The sequence below is a fragment of the Oncorhynchus mykiss genome, chromosome 7, assembly GCF_057628025.1.
Source record: "Oncorhynchus mykiss isolate SJ-2025 chromosome 7, ASM5762802v1, whole genome shotgun sequence".
In the NCBI taxonomy this organism is placed as follows: Eukaryota; Metazoa; Chordata; class Actinopteri; order Salmoniformes; family Salmonidae; genus Oncorhynchus; species Oncorhynchus mykiss.
Window position 1 is genome coordinate 65,407,825 of NC_143028.1, and position 19,489 is coordinate 65,427,313.

General features: G+C 46.0%; 1 protein-coding gene across 8 annotated transcripts; it reads left to right on the top strand.

Moving 5' to 3' along the window:
- Positions 1–1,497: 1,497 nt before the first annotated feature.
- On the top strand, positions 1,498–9,136 carry irag3b (inositol 1,4,5-triphosphate receptor associated 3b). 8 transcript variants are annotated; one of them, XM_021610422.3, is made up of 14 exons: positions 1,498–1,821; positions 4,534–4,653; positions 4,796–4,853; positions 5,013–5,085; positions 5,425–5,455; positions 5,578–5,718; positions 5,892–6,014; positions 6,160–6,301; positions 6,560–6,606; positions 6,780–6,830; positions 6,968–7,065; positions 7,431–7,535; positions 7,729–7,890; positions 8,178–9,136. In XM_021610422.3, the coding sequence occupies exons 2-14, from the start codon at positions 4,642–4,644 to the stop codon at positions 8,320–8,322; spliced, it is 1,188 nt and encodes a 395-aa protein (XP_021466097.3). In that variant the 5' UTR covers positions 1,498–1,821; positions 4,534–4,641; the 3' UTR covers positions 8,323–9,136. The 8 variants fall into 8 exon arrangements, with proteins under 8 accessions (XP_021466097.3, XP_021466101.3, XP_021466099.3 ...); XM_021610426.3 differs by having other exon boundaries at positions 1,518–1,821; positions 4,799–4,853; XM_021610424.3 differs by having other exon boundaries at positions 1,701–1,821; positions 4,537–4,653.
- Positions 9,137–19,489: the final 10,353 nt, after the last annotated feature.

Sequence of the window (19,489 nt, forward strand, 5' to 3'; positions counted from 1 at the left end):
TCCCACAGTTGACAGTGCATGCCAGAGCAAAAACCAAGCCATGAGGTCAAAGGAATTGTCCGTAGAGCTCCGAGACAGGATTGGGTAGAGGAACAGACCTGGGAAAGGGTACCAAACAAATTCTGCAGCATTGAAGATCGCCAAGAACACAGTGGCCTCCATCATTCTTAAATGTAAGAAGTTTGGAACCACCAAGACTCTTACTAGAGCTGGCCGCCTGGCCAAACAAGCAATCGGGGGAGAAGGGCCTTGGTCAGGGAGGTGATGGTCACTGACAGCGCTCCAGAGTTCCTCTGTGGAGAAGGGAGAATGTTCCAGAAGGACAACCGTCACTGCAGCACTTCACCAATTAGGACTTTATGGCAGAGTGGCCAGATGGAAGACACTCCTCAGTAAAAGGCACATGACAGCCCGCTTGGAGTTTGCCAGAAGGCATCTAAAGGACTCTCAGACCATGAGAAACAAGTGTCTCTTGTCTGATGAAACCAGGATTTAACTCTGGCCTGAATGCCAAGCTTTAATTCTGGAGGAAACCAGGCATCGCTTATCACCTGGCCAATACCATCCCTACGGTGAAGCATGGTGGTGTCAGCATCATGCTGAGGGGATGTTTTTCAACGTCAGGGACTGGGAGATTAGTCAGGGTCGAGGGAAAGATGAACGGAGCAATGTACAGAGGGATCCTTGATGAAAACTTGCTCCAGAGGGCTCAGGACCTCAGACTGGGGCAAAGTTTCACCTTCCAACAAGACAACGACCCTAAGCACACAGCCAAGACAACGCAGGAGTGGCTTCGGGACAAGTCTCTGAATGTCCCTGAGAGGACCAGCCAGAGCCCGGACTTGAACCCGATCAAACATCTCTGGAGACCCCTGAAAATAGCTGTGCCTCGACGATGAATACATAAATGTGATATTTCAGGGAGGGCGGGGTTTATACATTTGCTAACATTTCTAAACCTGTTTTTGCTTTGTCATTGATGAGGGGGGGAACTATTAAACCATTTTAGAATGAGGCTGTAATGTAACATTTGGAAACAAAATCAGGGGGTCTGAATACTTTCTGTATACACTTTATATTATCATCCTTCTGCCTCTGACTGCTGTCCAATAGCATAAACGCCCCTAGGCACTTCATTGAGATCTAAAAGGGTGTATTAGTTATGTATGGTTAAAAACCAACCAGTTCCTCTGATTGGCTTGGTGGAATTTGCCATAATGTTTACACAAATCCAATCCTTTCAGCTCTACTCAAGTAGCTATAGGCATTCAAGTTGAGTTAGATGTGTGAAGGGGAGAATGAGTGAGCTCTGACATCGCAACCATGAGCATATTCATTACGCTGATTCTGTTAAAGTGAAGCAAACGGAACAAAACGGGAAGGGACCTACCAGAATTTGTCAAATAGAAACTCTTGTTTTAACTGGTAAGCCAAGGAGGAGGACTGTTTGGAAGTTTGTTTAGTCTAGCATTCTAGCTTCAGGTGAAGTTCACTCTTGTATGAGTGAGCAAGACTTCACTCAAACAAGTGTGCATGTGTTTTGGGGTTGAGGGTGGTCCCTAATCTGCCTTTATCACCAACTCTTGGATGCATTCCCTCTAGAAAACCATGACTCCCCCACTGGTGTGAGGGAACAAAGCTGGTGGGAATTCAAACAGCTGTCAGGGGAGCTTTAAAAAGCCAATATAAGGAAAAGTGAAGGAGAACGGGGAAGAAGAGCGAGGAAGGAGTGTGGGCAGCATCACAAGACCGGAATGTCACTGTGCTCAGTAGCTCTTGAAAAACAAAACATCATTGGACACCATGGGCCTCACTACACCGGTAAGATAATAATGGTGTCCCATCATATTCAAAATGGCCGTGCAACTGTTTTGGCAGTTTAGTAGATTGTATTAAGATATCTAACACTGTTTCAAAATGAACTAGTTGTTTTTTTGAGACTCAAAGTTTTTAGTTCTATGTTGGATTATTTTGTGACCACTTTGGTCTGTGTCTTCTGTGTCTAAATAACGGAATGTCTATAGGCCTATACATATTTGGCTGAATCTCTGTCATTTCACAACTATCACAGTCCTCCATAACTAAATATGGATGTTTCCCTTTTGTTTAGACTATAAAATGTAGCTCCAAAGTAAATAGAGGGAGAATAAAAGTTGACTTCAGTGTGTATCTATGCTGCTTTTTGGAACTGTTTTAAACTTAGAGAAGAGAACAGTTAAAGAAGAGCATCAGCTTATTAGTGAAACAGTGACTGGTCTATTGAATAAATGGTTTAAAGGATAAACAATAGTACCAGTCAAAAGTATAGACACACCTACTCATTCAAGGATTTTTCTTTATTTTTACCATTTTCTACATTGTAGAATAATAGTGAAGACATCAAAACTATGAAATAACACATATGGAATCATGTAGTAATACAGAGGGTTAAACAAATTAAAATATATTTTAGATTCTTCAAAGTAGCCACCTTTTGCCTAAATGACAGCTTTGCACACTCTTGGCATTCTCTCAACCAGCTTCATAAGGAATGCTTTTCCAAAAGTCTTGAAGGAGTTCCCACATATGCTGAGCATTTGTAGGCTGATTTTCCTTCACTCTGCGCTCCAACTCATCCCAAACCCTCTCAATTGGTTTGAGGCCGGGTGATTGTGGAGGCCAGGTCATCTGATGCAGCACTCCATCACTCTCTTTGGTCAAATAGCCCTTACACAGCCTGGAGATGTGTTTTGGGTCATTGTCCTGTTGAAAAATAAATGATAGTCCCACTAAGCACAAGCCAGATGGGATGGTGTATCGCTGCAGAATCCTGTGGTAGCTATGCTGGTTAAGTGTGCCTTGAATTCTAAATAAATCACTGAGTGTCACCAGCAAAGCACCCCCACACCTGCTCCTCCATGCTTCACGGTGGGAACCACACAGATCATCCGTTCACCTACTCTGCATCTCACAAAGACACGGCAGTTGGAACCAAAAATCAAACATTTGGACTCATCAGACCAAAGGACAGATTTCCACCGGTCTAATGTCCATTGCTCATGTTTCTTGGCCCAAGCAAGTCTCTTCTTATTATTGGTGTCCTTTAGTAGTGGTTTCTTTGCAGAAATTCGACCATGAAGGCCTGATTCATGCAAACTCCTCTGAACAGTTGATGTTGCGATGTGTCTGCTTCTTGAACTCTGAAGCATTTATTTGTGCTGCAATTTCTGAGGCTGGTAACTCTAATGAACTTATCCTCTGCAGCAGAGGTAACTCTGGGTCTTCCTTTCCTGTGGCGGTCCTCATGAGAGTCAGTGTCATCATAGAGCTTGGTGGTTTCTGCGACTTCACTTGAAGAAGAAGTTTTTGAACTGTTCCGTATTGACTGACCTTCATGTCTTAAAGTAATGACAGACTGTCATTTCTCTTTGCTTATTTGAGCTGTTCTTGCCTTTATATGGATTTGGTCTTTTGCCAAATAGGGCTATCATCTGTATACCACCCCTACCTTGTCACAACACAACTGATTGGCTCAAATGCATTAAGTATAAATAAATTCCACAAATTAACTTCTGACAAGGCACACCTGTTAATTGAAATGCATTCCAGTTGACTACCTCATGAAGCTGGTTTAGAGAATGCCAAGAGTGAGCAAAGCTGTCATCAAGGCAAAGAGTGGCTACTTTGAAGAATATAAAATATATTTTGATTTGTTTAACACTTTTTTTGGTTACTACATGATTCCATATGTGTTATTTCATAGTTTTGATGTCTTCACTATAATTATACAATGTAGAAAATAGTTTTTTTTTTAAATAAAAAAAACTTGAATTAGTAGGTGTGTCCAAACTTTTGACTGGTACTGTATGTCAGAGACATCTTAAGACAGTGTATTAACCTCAGGTCTTATAGTATGTAACTGCTGTACTTTCATGTTATGATGTGAATATTGTGACTGTCCACTGTCAAAGTATGGACTATTAATGCTACTTTAGAATATTAGACAATAAGTGTTTATAGTGACACTTGTACATGCTTCTGTCTGGACTTTTATGGTTATATTGTTAGTATTAGATGTGTGGGTGTTTCCTAAAGCAAGCCAGCTGTTTATCCTCAGGTTAAACTCATGTAGTTAATGATTGTCCTTTTCCTCTCCTCCTTTGTGATCAGATAGTCCCTACCCCCACTTCTGTTTGTTTATAGCTACTGCATATATTTCTCTCTCTGTTCTCCAGCATGCTCCTCTGTGTCCCTGTTTCCCCCGTGGTACTGTGCTCAGACACAGCCTCTATTGAAACTGAGAGCTGCCTGTTAGCTTTCTCTACTCACTCTTAAAGGATGTCACATTATGAATTGAGTGTTAAACTTGTGACCTGGGGGCAGGGTAAGTGTCAGTATCCCTGTGAGCATGATGTGAATGAAATTGTGGGCCATCTTTCCCTGTTTTCCCTTCCTTTAACAGGGTGTGTGTGTGTGTGCCATCTTTCAATATACTTGTAGAACGGAAGTCTGAATCTTATTTGTGTGTTCTTTCTTTCTCTCTCTCTCTCTCAGCAGTGAGGTATTCTTTCTGTAGGGTTGGTAAAAAGTATCAGGGGTGTGGAGAAAGATATAAACAACACTGTACTCACACTCTGTACCACTCTGCCTAACACTGGGACCATGAATGCACAGGTAAGCAGGAACATTTCTTTCTTAATGAAACATTCTTAAACCAGGCAAGTCTATTGAGAACTTGTCCTCATCTACAATAACAGCCTGGCCACGAGGTTGCTAACTGATTTGTGTGTCGTCCCTCTCCCAACACCCTGCTAAGAAGGCCACTCCCTGTGAGTATGCTGGCATACTGGGGGACAGCTCAGACTCTGACGAAGGTAAGGAATCCGTTTTGCTGTCTGAGCTGCATCGTTGCCAGCAACAGGACGTGGCTGTACTTCCATTTCCTGTCCTCTCTGTTGTTGTATGCTAGCGAAGCTATGTACACTCTGTCCTCTCTTCTCCTCTCCTCTCCTCTCCTCTGCTCCTCTCCTCAGAGCCCAGTCCAGAGGATCAGCTGGCTATCTCCTGGGAGCACCTTCCTATACTGGAGAGATTGGGCCTCAGCAGGTCAGTTTATACCGGAGAGATTGGGCCTCTGCAAGTCAGTTTATACTGGAGAGATTGGGCCTCTGGAGGTCAGTTTCTACTGGAGAGATTGGGCCTCAGCAGGCCAGTTTATACTAGAGAGATTGGGCCTCAGAAGGTCAGTTTATACTAGAGAGATTGGGCCTCAGAAGGTCAGTTTATACTAGAGAGATTGGGCCTCAGAAGGTCAGTTTATACTCGGACACACTTACTTTAACACTAACTTTTTCGATAGTCACAACCTCACTCTTCTCTTACCTCTCCCTCCCCTTTCTTCCCCTTTCCCCTATCCTGGCTCTCTACCTCACCTTTTCTCTCCAGTGGTACAGAGATGACTGAAAAGGAAGTTGAGGTGAGAATTCTTTGCGATTAGTACACTTGGACAAAGAGACTAGAGACTACATGCACCCACATGCAGACGCACGCACACACACACACTGCACACTCATCCACACACTGTTCTGTCCCCTATAGAATGCGTTTACCCAGCTTGCACTGGCGTTCCGTTGTGACCAGTACACCCTAACCCAGAGACTGCAGGCTGAGGAACACGACAGAACAGTGGCCCAGGAGAACCTCATCCTTGAACTGGAGCAAACCAGAAACACACTGCAGGTAGGGGTGTGTACACGTGTGTTTGACCTGGCTGCTTCACAGTTAATGGTCTGATAAATGTATGTTTCAAGTTTAAACCGTACCTCTCTCTTCCTCCACACTTCCTTTCTCTTTTTACTATATCTATCCTCCAATCTTCTATTCCCCCCCCCCCCTCTCCCCCTCTCACCCAGTATCTGAGAGGTAGATGTGTAGACGCTGAGATGCTGAGTCGTATTGAGGCCAGTCTGGACACAGTGCTGGACGGCGTGAGTGACATCATCACTGCTGCTGAGATGCTGGGGGCCGTGCACCAGGTGAGACTGTCGTGTAATCCTAGGCTTGCTCTTTTGAGGTATAAATCCAGGTTTTGGTTAGTGCTCTGTGAGAAATATATATTGGTTCAAAACTGTTATACATGTAGTTTGTTTGAAACTTTGATAAATGTTTCTGCTGGGTCAGGAGGCGCGTGTGTGTCATTCTGTGGAGATGATGGGTATACACGTGGAGCATCTGAAGCGTCGTCACGCTGTGGAGAGATCCGAGCTGTTGGAGACCAGGAAATGTTTCCACCGCAGCCGGGGCAGGAGACACAGCGACTCAGGTCTGAGTGCTGCTCCTCAATGGATTTTTTGTGAACAAGTGAAAGGAAAATTAATCACAAAGCAATGACTTTTCTGAATACTTTGATTCTTAAAGTACATTTATTCTTAAAAGAACAATTAATTGTAAGTAGGCCTGATCCACTATAAGTGGCTGATTTTCATAATAGGAGCACAGTATCCTCTGACTGTACAGTATAACAAAATTCTCCACATATGGAAAATCTGTGTTCTGACTGATGGCTTTTGAATCATTACAGAGGATGGAGACGTTAGGCACCTGTTTGCCAGGCGAGACTCCCAACATGTAACACAGTTCACTTCATTGCTTTTCATATCCTTCCTTCAAATATCTCAGTTAAATAAATATAAAATATCGGTGAGGGCAGCCCAGTTAAATAAATAGAAAATATCAGTGAGGGCAGCCCAGTGGCTTGAATTCTAACATTTTTAAATGTTTCACTTCCCCGACTTTCTCAGACCCTCCTTCGGCGAAGAGTCAGCGTCACACTAATCCCAACGGGATCCCAGGTTAGAAACAATAACACTAAGACCTACTCCCATTGTGGTCCTGTGATCATGGTATGCATAACTCTAATTCTATGCTGACCTCTCTTTTCTCCCCCCTCTTCAATTGCCTCTTTCCCCCCTCTCATTTTCCCTCTCAGCTCAGCGACCTGGAGACCAAGTTCCAGGAGGGTTGCAGGGCCAGTGCTGCCACTGACAGCCAGGGGCCAGAAGGGGGCAGTGTGAACCAAGCCAGCAGGTACAAGACAATCTGCCCTGTCATTAGTGCAGTTAGTGCACTGAGAGTCATCTGCATGGTCAGTTGTCACTAGTCGCTAGATGGCCATGCTAGTCACTAGTCAATGTGGAGGCTTTCATACGCATATGCACCACAGGCTTAGACACAAGTGTACGGACTATAGTATAAACCTATGATGGATTTAACTGCTGTAGAAAACACATTGTGTGTGCATGGTGTCTGCTGATCTTATGGCTTATCAATGTGCTGTGCCTTGTGTTCATACCATCAGAACTATACAGACCTCTGTAACAGCAGCATTGTTTGTTGTTATAGTATTACCTTGTTTAGTTGGAAGTGTAAATTTAACAGTTTCCTTTTTAAAGGCCCTCTGAGATGTCCCCCCACCACACCCCCCTCCTGCTCAGACAGAGCTCCACACAAAGCTCCCAGAGCCTGGAGGAAGAGAGCGAGGTAGCCCCTCACACCAGGTGGGTAGCCCCTCACACCAGTTAGGTAGCCCTTCATACCCCATGTAGGTAGCCCCTCACACCAGATGGGTAGCCCCTAACTCATCAACAGGTTCCCCATTTATGACTCATTGACATTTAAATAATGACCAACGGGTCACGTGCGACTGACGCAGGGCTGACCATACTGTGTGGGTGGTTGTGTGTGTTACAGTTCCCTGCAGATGACGCTACATCACAGGCGGAGGTCTGCAATCGTGACGCGTGAGGCTAGTTCAGAGAAGGCCAAAGCCAAGGAGTCAAGAGCGGGGTCTGGAGTGGGGGCGGGGTCTGGAGCAGGCACATCCGAGACCACCACAGTCTGCACCACAGTACCGTGAGTGTTAAGATGACTTAACATTATTAAGCTGCTATTAAGTCATATTAAAATGCATTAAGATAACACCATATTATTCAACTGATATAGCAGACAGTTGTCATTATCTGGCCAGGCTAAAAACGTATGTATATTGAAGGCCATAGTGACACACAGCCTGGGATTCCCTGTAAACAAACATGCAACTTTTAGATAATGATGATGAAGACATAAATCTGGCCATAGCATGAATACTGGAAATTTGCTGAGATCATGATTTTAATCTGTATGCCTCCATTTCCCTCCAGGCTAGTGGTGCTGTCAGAGCAGCGCCTCCTAGCTACATGGCTGTCTTACTGGATGTGGATGGTGCTGCTCCTCCTGGCTCTCTACTTCTTCCTGCTGCTGGGGTTCCTCCTCTGGGGTCTGAAGGTTCCACACCACAGCTTCTGATATCTCACTTCTGCTGTACTGCATCTCAGCTCTACACAACAGAGTTCTGGGATTTAGCAGACGCTTTTATACAAAGCAACTTACAGTCATGCATATTTTTACTTCTGTACCACTGATGTCTAAGAACTGAATTCTGAGCTATGCACCACCACCAACTGGACCTGGCTTTGTGAATGCAGGAGTTCCCATAGTGTGGTCTGCAGTTGGGCTCTGCTCAACTACCAGAGTCTCTCGCTGTGCAGTGAGTTTAAAAGGGATGAGAGTAACATGGTTAAGAATGTACAGTATACTCACTCCACAGCTAGCTTGAAATATCACCAACGGATAGCAAACTGGATCCTTTTCTATAGCTCAATTGGTTGGTACAGTACGTTGTTGTCACGCCTACTCCCTTCCTCAGGCGCTCGATGTTGTCGGTCTACTAAGCACTGGTCCTTGCAGCCCACATTACGCACACCTGGCAATCATCATTACGCACACCTGGACTTCATCATTACGCACACCTGGACTTCCTCATTACGCACACCTGGACTTCATCATTACGCACACCTGGACTTCATCATTCCGCACACCTGGACTTCATCATTACGCACACCTGGACTTCATCATTACGCACACCTGGACTTCATCATTACGCACACCTCGACTTCATCATTACGCACACCTGGATTTCATCACCACCCTGATTACTATCCCTTCATATAGCCCTCACCACCCTCAGTCATCAGACTGTATTGGTTTTGTTTTCATGTCTAGATGCTGCGCTTGTTTTGTAACACGCTATGTTCATTATTATTAAACTCACCATCTGCAACTGCGTCGTCGTTGTCAAGGAGGGCGGTCAAGTGTGTTTGCGATCAGAGCCCGTTATGGGGACGGGGACAGTGGAAGAAGCTATACTGTTAGCAGCACACTGAAATCTGTTTTACTGGTGCTGTGACCCAGATCTGCAGTTGTGCTCAGCTCAACGACTGTAGTCTCTCGCTGTGTAGTGAGTTTTAAGAGGGATGATTGTAACAGAGTTAAGAGCGTGCAGTAAGCTCACTCCACAGCTAGCTTGAAATGTCACCAATGGCAGCACACTGACATAGGTTTCATATATAACCATCTTTTATCATAATAAACAGATTGGACAGTGAAGAGAAGACGGGAGACTAGGAAGAATGCGAGTGAAGGTACAGTGGGCTGGCTTAGAACAGACTGACTGGTATACAGTGGGGCAAAAAAAGTATTTAGTCAGCCACCAATTGTGCAAGTTCTCCCACTTAAAAATATGAGAGAGGTCTGTCCATTTTCATCATAGGTACACTTCAACTATGACAGACAAAATTAGAAAAAAAATTCCAGAAAATCACATTGTAAGATTTTTAATGAATTTATTTGCAAATTATGGTGGAAAATAAGTATTTGGTCACCTACAAACAAGCAATATTTCTGGCTCTTACAGCCCTGTAACTTTTTCTTAGAGGCTCCTCTGTCCTCCACTCGTTACCTGTATTAATGGCACCTGTTTGAACTTGTTATCAGTATAAAAGACACCTGTCCACAACCTCAAACAGTCACACTCCAAACTCCACTATGGCCAAGACCAAAGAGCTGTCAAAGGACACCAGAAACAAAATTGTAGACCTGCACCAGGCTGGGAAGACTGAATCTGCAATAGGTAAGCAGCTTGGTTTGAAGAAATCAACTGTGGGAGCAATTATTAGGAAATGGAAGACATACAAGACCACTGATAATCTCCCTCGATCTGGGGCTCCACGCAAGATCTCACCCCGTGGGGTCAAAATGATCCCAAGAACGGTGAGCAAAAATTCCAGAACCACACGGGGGGACCTAGTGAATGACCTGCAGAGAGCTGGGACCAAAGTAACAAAGCCTACCATCAGTAACACAGTACGCCGCCAGGGACTCAAATCCTGCAGTGCCAGACATGTCCCCCTGCTTAAGCCAGTACATGTCCAGGCCCGTCTGAAGTTTGCTAGAGAGCATTTGGATGATCCAGAAGACCCTGGGGCGGCAGGGTAGCCTAGTGGTTAGAGCGTTGGACTAGTAACCGGAAGGTTGCAAGTTCAAACCCCCGAGCTGACAAGGTACAAATCTGTCGTTCTGCCCCTGAACAGGCAGTTAACCCACTGTTCCCAGGCCGTCATTGAAAATAAGAATTTGTTCTTAACTGACTTGCCTGGTTAAATAAAGGTAAAATAAAAAAAAAAATAAAAAAAATTGGGAGAATGTCATATGGTCAGATGAAACCAAAATATAACTTTTTGGTAAAAACTCAACTCGTCGTGTTTGGAGGACAAAGAAACCTGAGTTGCAGCCAAAGAACACCATACCTACTGTGAAGCATGGGGGTGGAAACATAATGCTTTGGGGCTGTTTTTCTACAAAGGGACCTGGACAACTGATCCGTATAAAGGAAAGAATGAATGGGGCCATGTATCGTGAGATTTTGAGTGAAAACCTCCTTCCATCAGCAAGGGCATTGAAGATGAAACGTGGCTGGGTCTTTCAGCATGACAATGATCCCAAACACACCGCCCGGGCAACGAAGGAGTGGCTTCGTAAGAAGCATTTCAGGCTCCTGGAGTGGCCCAGCCAGTCTCCAGATCTCAACCCCATTGAAAATCTTTGGAGGGAGTTGAAAGTCCGTGTTGCCCAGCAACAGCCCCAAAACATCACTGCACTAGAGGAGATCTGCATGGAGGAATGGGCCAAAATACCAGTAACAGTGTGTGAAAACCTTGTGAAGACTTACAGAAAACGTTTGACCTCTGTCATTGCCAACAAAGGGTATATAACAAAGTATTGAGATAAACTTTTGTTATTGACCAAATACTTATTTTCCACCATAATTTGCAAATAAATTCATTAAAAATCCTACAATGTGATTTTCTGGATTTTTTTCCCCTCATTTTGTCTGTCATGGTTGTAGTGTATCTATGATGAACATTACAGGCCTCTCATCTTTTTAAGTGGGAGAACTTGCACAATTGGTGGCTGACTAAATACTTTTTTTGCCCCACTGTATGTGTGCTGGGGTCAACAGCACCAACCACTAGACCACACAGGCCACAAGATGACAATACTTGTCACCACACAAACCAAACCTCTTTGTCTTCATCTAGTCATCCAACCAACACTGCAGCTGCAATGAGGCTAAATGAAGTCAGAGGGCCCCTAAGACTAACCACTGCCGCCTTTCTGGAAGAGCAGGGACATTCTGAGGCTGCTGAAATTAACTGTATACTTTGCTGGCTTCTAACTTTACATTGACCCTTCGTGCCTAACTGTATCCTCTCTTGCCCTAAAAAGTCTGGGTTGGGATGACGTTGATAGCTTCACTGCCTAATGGTAGTGCACACATTGACAATGTTCCCAAAAACATTTTTTGGCACAGCAAATTTCAGGTCTGCTGAGCTCAAACTTGAATGTTGTGAAAATTCTGTGCAACTTCCAGCGAGCGTTTATTGTTAACACTGAGGCTGTACCCTCAGTTTTAACAGTGACCAAGTACACTATTTGATAATGTAGGCCTACCAGAGTGGCCTACCATCAAAAACAATGGAGAAAATGCCTCCCATAACATTTTAACATGGAATTAGCTGTTCTATCATTCAGCCAATGTGTGGTGTTCAGTGTACCTACATTCCAGGAGACATTTGGGGAAAAAACATGCAGGGCTTGACATTAAAAACCTCAAGGATCGGACCCTTTTTTTCAATTCTAACTGTAGCTCAGGACCTGAAGCAAGGATGCATATTCTTGATATCATTTGAAAGGAAACACTTTGAAGTTTGTGGAAATGTGAAAATAATGTAGGAGAATATGTATGTCATGTACTGTCATGTTGTGTCTTGTTTCTGTCCTTTCCCTTCACCCTGTCTCCCTCTGCTGGTCGTTGTTAGGTTACCTTTTCTCCCCCTCTTTCCCCCAGCTGTGCCTTGTCTCCTCCTAACTACCTCGTCACCCCTTTTCCCACCTGTTCCCTTTTTCCCTCTGATTAGTCCTCTATATCTCTCTCTGTTTCTGCTCCTGTCTTTGTCGGATTCTTGTTTGTGTTGTTCATGCCTGAACCAGACTATCGTCATGTTTGCTGCAACCTTGTCCTGTCCTGTCGGAACCTGCCGGTCCATCTGAGCCTACGTTTTGTTTTGTTATTAAAGAAGCTCTGTTTACGTTAATTCGCTTTTGGGTCCTCATTCACGCACCGTAACAGAAGAATCCGACCAAGAATGGACCCAGCGACTTCGGATCCTCTCCACTCAGCCGTCGAGATCCAGGGAGCGATGCTAGGCAGACACAAGCAGGAATTGTCTGCTGCTCGACATGCCGTTGAGACCCTGGCCACCCAAGTCTCCAACCTCACAGAACAGGTTCACCATCTCCGCCTCGATCCACCGGCCACTTCCAGGGCTTTCGAATCTCCGGAGCCCAGAATCAATAACCCGCCGTGTTACTCTGGGGAGCCCACTGAATGCCGCTCGTTCCTCACCCAGTGTGATATTGTGTTTTCTCTCCAGCCCAACACTTACTCCAGGAGCACTGCTCGTGTCGCCTACGTCATATCTCTCCTTACTGGACGGGCTCGTGAGTGGGGCACGGCAATCTGGGAGGCAAGGGCTGAGTGTACTAACCAGTATCAGGACTTTAAGGAGGAGATGATACGGGTTTTTGATCGATCTGTTTTTGGGGAGGAGGCTTCCAGGGCCCTGTCTTCCCTATGTCAGGGTAATCGATCCATAACAGACTACTCTATTGAGTTTCGCACTCTTGCTGCCTCCAGTGGCTGGAACGAGCCGGCTTTGCTCGCTCGTTTTCTGGAGGGTCTCCACGCAGAGGTAAAGGATGAGATTCTCTCCCGGGAGGTTCCTTCCAGCGTGGATTCCTTGATTGAACTCGCTATTCGCATTGAGCGACGGGTTGATCTTCGTCACCGAGCTCGTGGAAAGGAGCTCGCGTTCTCCGTTGCCCCCCTCTCCGCATCACTACCATCTTCCTCTGCCGGCTCGGGTGCTGAGCCTATGCAGCTGGGAGGTATCCGCATCTCGACTAAGGAGAGGGAACGGAGAATCACCAACCGCCTCTGTCTCTATTGCGGTTCTGCTGGTCATTTTGTCACTTCATGTCCAGTAAAAGCCAGAGCTCATCAGTAAGCGGAGGGCTACTGGTGAGCGCTACTACTCCTGTCTCTCCTTCAAGATCCTGCACTACCTTGTCGGTCCATCTACGCTGGACCGGTTCGTCAGCTTCCTGCAGTGCCTTAATAGACTCTGGGGCGGAGGGCTGTTTTATGGACGAGACCTGGGCTCGGGAACATGACATTCCTCTCAGACAGTTAAGGGAGTCCACGGCCTTGTTCGCCCTGGATGGTAGTCCTCTCCCCAGGATTCAGCGTGAGACGCTACCTTTAACCCTCACTGTTTCTGGTAATCATAGCGAAACCATTTCTTTTTTAATTTTTCGTTCACCTTTTACACCTGTTGTTTTGGGCCATCCCTGGCTAGTTTGTCATAATCCTTCCATTAATTGGTCTAGTAATTCTATCCTCTCCTGGAACGTCTCTTGTCATGTGAAATGTTTAATGTCTGCTATCCCTCCTGTTTCCTCTGTCTCTTCTTCACAGGAGGAGCCTGGTGATTTGACAGGGGTGCCGGAGGAATATCACGATCTGCGCACGGTGTTCAGTCGGTCCAGGGCCACCTCTCTTCCTCCACACCGGTCGTATGATTGTAGTATTGATCTCCTTCCGGGAACCACTCCCCCCCGGGGTAGACTATACTCTCTGTCGGCTCCCGAACGTAAGGCTCTCGAAGATTATTTGTCTGTAGCTCTTGCCGCCGGTACCATAGTCCCCTCCTCCTCTCCCGCCGGAGCGGGGTTTTTTTTTGTTAAGAAGAAGGACGGGTCCCTGCGCCCCTGCATAGATTATCGAGGGCTGAATGACATAACAGTGAAGAATCGTTATCCGCTTCCTCTTATGTCTTCAGCCTTCGAGATCCTGCAGGGAGCCAGGTTTTTCACTAAGTTGGACCTTCGTAACGCTTACCATCTCGTGCGCATCAGGGAGGGGGACGAGTGGAAGACGGCGTTTAACACTCCGTTAGGGCACTTTGAATACCGGGTTCTTCCTTTCGGCCTCGCTAACGCTCCAGCTGTCTTTCAGGCATTAGTCAATGATGTCCTGAGAGACATGCTGAACATCTTTGTTTTCGTTTACCTTGACGATATCCTGATTTTTTTCACCGTCACTCCAGATTCATGTTCAGCACGTTCGACGTGTCCTCCAGCGCCTTTTAGAGAATTGTCTTTTTGTGAAGGCTGAGAAGTGCTCTTTTCATGCCTCCTCCGTCACATTTCTCGGTTCTGTTATTTCCGCTGAAGGCATTAAGATGGATCCCGCTAAGGTCCAAGCTGTCATTGATTGGCCCGTCCCTAAGTCACGCGTCGAGTTGCAGCGCTTTCTTGGCTTCGCGAACTTCTATCGTCGTTTCATCCGTAATTTCGGTCAGGTGGCAGCCCCTCTCACAGCCCTTACTTCTGTCAAGACGTGCTTTAAGTGGTCCGTTTCCGCCCAGGGAGCTTTTGATCTCCTCAAGAATCGTTTTACATCCGCACCTATCCTTGTTACACCTGACGTCTCTAGACAGTTCATTGTCGAGGTTGACGCGTCAGAGGTGGGCGTGGGAGCCATTCTTTCTCAGCGCTCCTTCTCTGACGACAAGGTCCACCCTTGCGCGTATTTTTCTCATCGCCTGTCGCCGTCGGAACGTAACTATGATGTGGGAAACCGCGAACTGCTCGCCATCCGCTTAGCCCTAGGCGAATGGCGACAGTGGTTGGAGGGGGCGACCGTTCCTTTTGTCGTTTGGACTGACCATAGGAACCTTGAGTACATCCGTTCTGCCAAACGACTTAATGCGCGTCAGGCGCGCTGGGCGCTGTTTTTCGCTCGTTTCGAGTTCGTGATTTCTTATCGTCCGGGCTCTAAGAACACCAAGCCTGATGCTTTATCTCGTCTCTTCAGTTCTTCAGTAGCCTCCACTGACCCCGAGGGGATTCTCCCTGAGGGGCGTGTTGTCGGGTTGACTGTCTGGGGAATTGAGAGGCAGGTAAAGCAAGCACTCACTCAAACTCCGTCGCCGCGCGCTTGTCCCAGGAACCTTCTTTTCGTTCCCGTTCCTACTCGTCTGGCCGTTCTTCAGTGGGCTCACTCTGCCAAGTTAGCCGGCCACCCTGGCGTTCGGGGTACGCTTGCTTCCATTCGCCAGCGCTTTTGGTGGCCCACCCGGGAGCATGACACGCGTCGCTTCGTGGCTGCTTGTTCGGTCTGCGCGCAGACTAAGTCCGGTAACTCTCCTCCTGCCGGCCGTCTCAGGCCGCTTCCCATTCCCTCTCGACCGTGGTCTCACATCGCCTTAGATTTTGTCACCGGACTGCCTTCGTCAGCGGGGAAGACTGTTATTCTTACGGTTGTCGACAGGTTCTCTAAGGCGGCTCATTTTATTCCCCTTGCTAAGCTTCCTTCTGCTAAAGAGACGGCACAAATCATCATCGAGAATGTTTTCAGAATTCATGGCCTTCCGTCAGACGTCGTTTCGGACAGAGGTCCGCAATTCACGTCTCAATTTTGGAGGGAGTTTTGCCGTTTGATTGGGGCTTCCGTCAGTCTCTCTTCCGGCTTTCACCCCCAGTCTAACGGTCAAGCAGAACGGGCCAATCAGACTATTGGTCGCATCTTACGCAGTCTTTCTTTTCGCAACCCTGCGTCTTGGTCAGAACAGCTCCCCTGGGCAGAATACGCCCACAACTCGCTTCCTTCGTCTGCGACCGGGCTATCTCCTTTTCAGAGTAGCCTCGGGTACCAGCCTCCGCTGTTCTCATCTCAGTTCGCCGAGTCCAGCGTCCCCTCCGCTCAGGCTTTTGTCCAACGTTGCGAGCGCACCTGGAAGAGGGTCAGGTCTGCACTTTGCCGTTATAGGGCGCAGACTGTGAGGGCTGCTAATAAGCGTAGAACTAAGAGTCCTAGATATTGTCGCGGTCAGAGAGTTTGGCTCTCCACTCAGAACCTTCCCCTTAAGACCACTTCTCGCAAGTTGACCCCGCGGTTCATTGGTCCGTTCCGTATTTCTCGGATCATTAATCCTGTCGCAGTTCGACTTCTTCTTCCGCGATATCTTCGTCGCGTCCACCCGGTCTTCCATGTCTCCTGTGTCAAGCCCGTTCTTCGCGCCCCCGCTCGTCTTCCCCCCCCCCCCCCCCCCATCCTTGTCGAGGGCGCACCCATCTACAGGGTCCGTAGGATTTTGGACATGCGTCCTCGGGGCCGTGGTCATCAGTACCTAGTAGATTGGGAGGGGTACGGTCCTGAGGAGAGGAGTTGGGTTCCCTCTCGGGACGTGCTGGACCGTGCGCTGATCGATGATTTCCTCCGTTGCCGCCAGGTTTCCTCCTCGAGTGCGCCAGGAGGCGCTCGGTGAGTGGGGGGGTACTGTCATGTACTGTCATGTTGTGTCTTGTTTCTGTCCTTTCCCTTCACCCTGTCTCCCTCTGCTGGTCGTTGTTAGGTTACCTTTTCTCCCCCTCTTTCCCCCAGCTGTGCCTTGTCTCCTCCTAACTACCTCGTCACCCCTTTTCCCACCTGTTCCCTTTTTCCCTCTGATTAGTCCTCTATATCTCTCTCTGTTTCTGCTCCTGTCTTTGTCGGATTCTTGTTTGTGTTGTTCATGCCTGAACCAGACTATCGTCATGTTTGCTGCAACCTTGTCCTGTCCTGTCGGAACCTGCCGGTCCATCTGAGCCTACGTTTTGTTTTGTTATTAAAGAAGCTCTGTTTACGTTAATTCGCTTTTGGGTCCTCATTCACGCACCGTAACAATGTAGCATAGTTTTGTGGGACCAGAAACAGCAGGGGTTCAAACTTTAGAACCCAGTTCCTACATTTTGAATCAAAAAATGTATTTTATCAAACAAAACTGTTATGTTTTTACCTCCGGATGACAAATCAGAGCAAGATTACTGAATATATCAAATCAAGTGCTGTGATAAAAGTTTTGTTGTGCACTGTCAAACAATAGCATGATATATTTTTGCTGGAATAGCTACTGTAAATTGGACAGTGCAGTTAGATTAACACGAATTTAAGCTTTCTACACATATAAGACATGTCTATTTCCTGGAAAGTTGGATGTTACTTAAGTCATTCTAGTCACATTAGCGGCAGTTAGCAACAACCGTCCCAGTATAGGGACACTGATCTCGTAGAGGTTGACATTAACCTGTTTATCCACTTGTCCTTCAGACAAGGAGGTGACTGAAAATATTGTTGTTGCAAGAAACCACTTTACAAAATAATATCCATTATTATTCCCATACCATTATTATAGAGAATCAGACAAATTATTCTACCCTCTGCATGTTGGCTACTTAGCTTACTCAAGCCTGTCTCAAAATACAGTGCCTTGCGAAAGTATTCGGCCCCCTTGAACTTTGCGACCTTTTGCCACATTTCAGGCTTCAAACATAAAGATATAAAACTGTATTTGGGACAAGTGGGACACAATCATGAAGTGGAACGACATTTATTGGATATTTCAAACCTTTTTAACAAATCAAAAACTGAAAAATTGGGCGTGCAAAATTATTCAGCCCCCTTAAGTTAATACTTTGTAGCGCCACCTTTTGCTGCGATTACAGCTGTAAGTCGCTTGGGGTATGTCTCTATCAGTTTTGCACATCGAGAGACTGAAATTTTTTCCCATTCCTCCTTGAAAAACAGCTCGAGCTCAGTGAGGTTGGATGGAGAGCATTTGTGAACAGCAGTTTTCAGTTCTTTCCACAGATTCTCGATTGGATTCAGGTCTGGACTTTGACTTGGCCATTCTAACACCTGGATATGTTTATTTTTGAACCATTCCATTGTAGATTTTGCTTTATGTTTTGGATCATTGTCTTGTTGGAAGACAAATCTCCGTCACAGTCTCAGGTCTTTTGCAGACTCCATCAGGTTTTCTTCCAGAATGGTCCTGTATTTGGCGCCATCCATCTTCCCATCAATTTTAACCATCTTCCCTGTCCCTGCTGAAGAAAAGCAGGCCCAAACCATGATGCTGCCACCACCATGTTTGACAGTGGGGATGGTGTGTTCAGGGTGATGAGCTGTGTTGCTTTTACGCCAAACATAACGTTTTGCATTGTTGCCAAAAAGTTCAATTTTGGTTTCATCTGACCAGAGCACCTTCTTCCACATGTTTGGTGTGTCTCCCAGGTGGCTTGTGGCAAACTTTAAACAACACTTTTTATGGATATCTTTAAGAAATGGCTTTCTTCTTGCCACTCTTCCATAAAGGCCAGATTTGTGCAATATATGACTGATTGTTGTCCTATGGACAGAGTCTCCCACCTCAGCTGTAGATCTCTGCAGTTCATCCAGAGTGATCATGGGCCTCTTGGCTGCATCTCTGATCAGTCTTCTCCTTGTATGAGCTGAAAGTTTAGAGGGACGGCCAGGTCTTGGTAGTTTTGCAGTGGTCTGATACTCCTTCCATTTCAATATTATCGCTTGCACAGTGCTCCTTGGGATGTTTAAAGCTTGGGAAATCTTTTTGTATCCAAATCCGGCTTTAAACTTCTTCACAACAGTATCTCGGACCTGCCTGGTGTGTTCCTTGTTCTTCATGATGCTCTCTGCGCTTTTAACGGACCTCTGAGACTATCACAGTGCAGGTGCATTTATACAGAGACTTGATTACACACAGGTGGATTGTATTTATCATCATTAGTCATTTAGGTCAACATTGGATCATTCAGAGATCCTCACTGAACTTCTGGAGAGAGTTTGCTGCACTGAAAGTAAAGGGGCTGAATAATTTTGCATGCCCAATTTTTCAGTTTTTGATTTGTTAAAAAAGTTTGAAATATCCAATAAATGTCGTTCCACTTCATGATTGTGTCCCACTTGTTGTTGATTCTTCACAAAAAAATACAGTTTTATATCTTTATGTTTGAAGCCTGAAATGTGGCAAAAGGTCGCAAAGTTCAAGGGGGCCGAATACTTTCGCAAGGCACTGTACATCACTGCCCCTTTTAAGACAAAATCAAATGTATTTACCTGACTCCCTTTTCAAAGATGTCTAGAAATGTACACATTTTGTGCTCTTGAAGG

Bases quoted from the DNA above. Each gene is read 5' to 3' on its own strand.
- irag3b (XM_021610422.3), top strand. The intron at 4,854-5,012 runs GTAAGGAATCCG...TCCTCTCCTCAG, and splicing joins CAGCTCAGACTCTGACGAAG to AGCCCAGTCCAGAGGATCAG. The intron at 5,719-5,891 runs GTAGGGGTGTGT...CCTCTCACCCAG, and splicing joins AAACCAGAAACACACTGCAG to TATCTGAGAGGTAGATGTGT.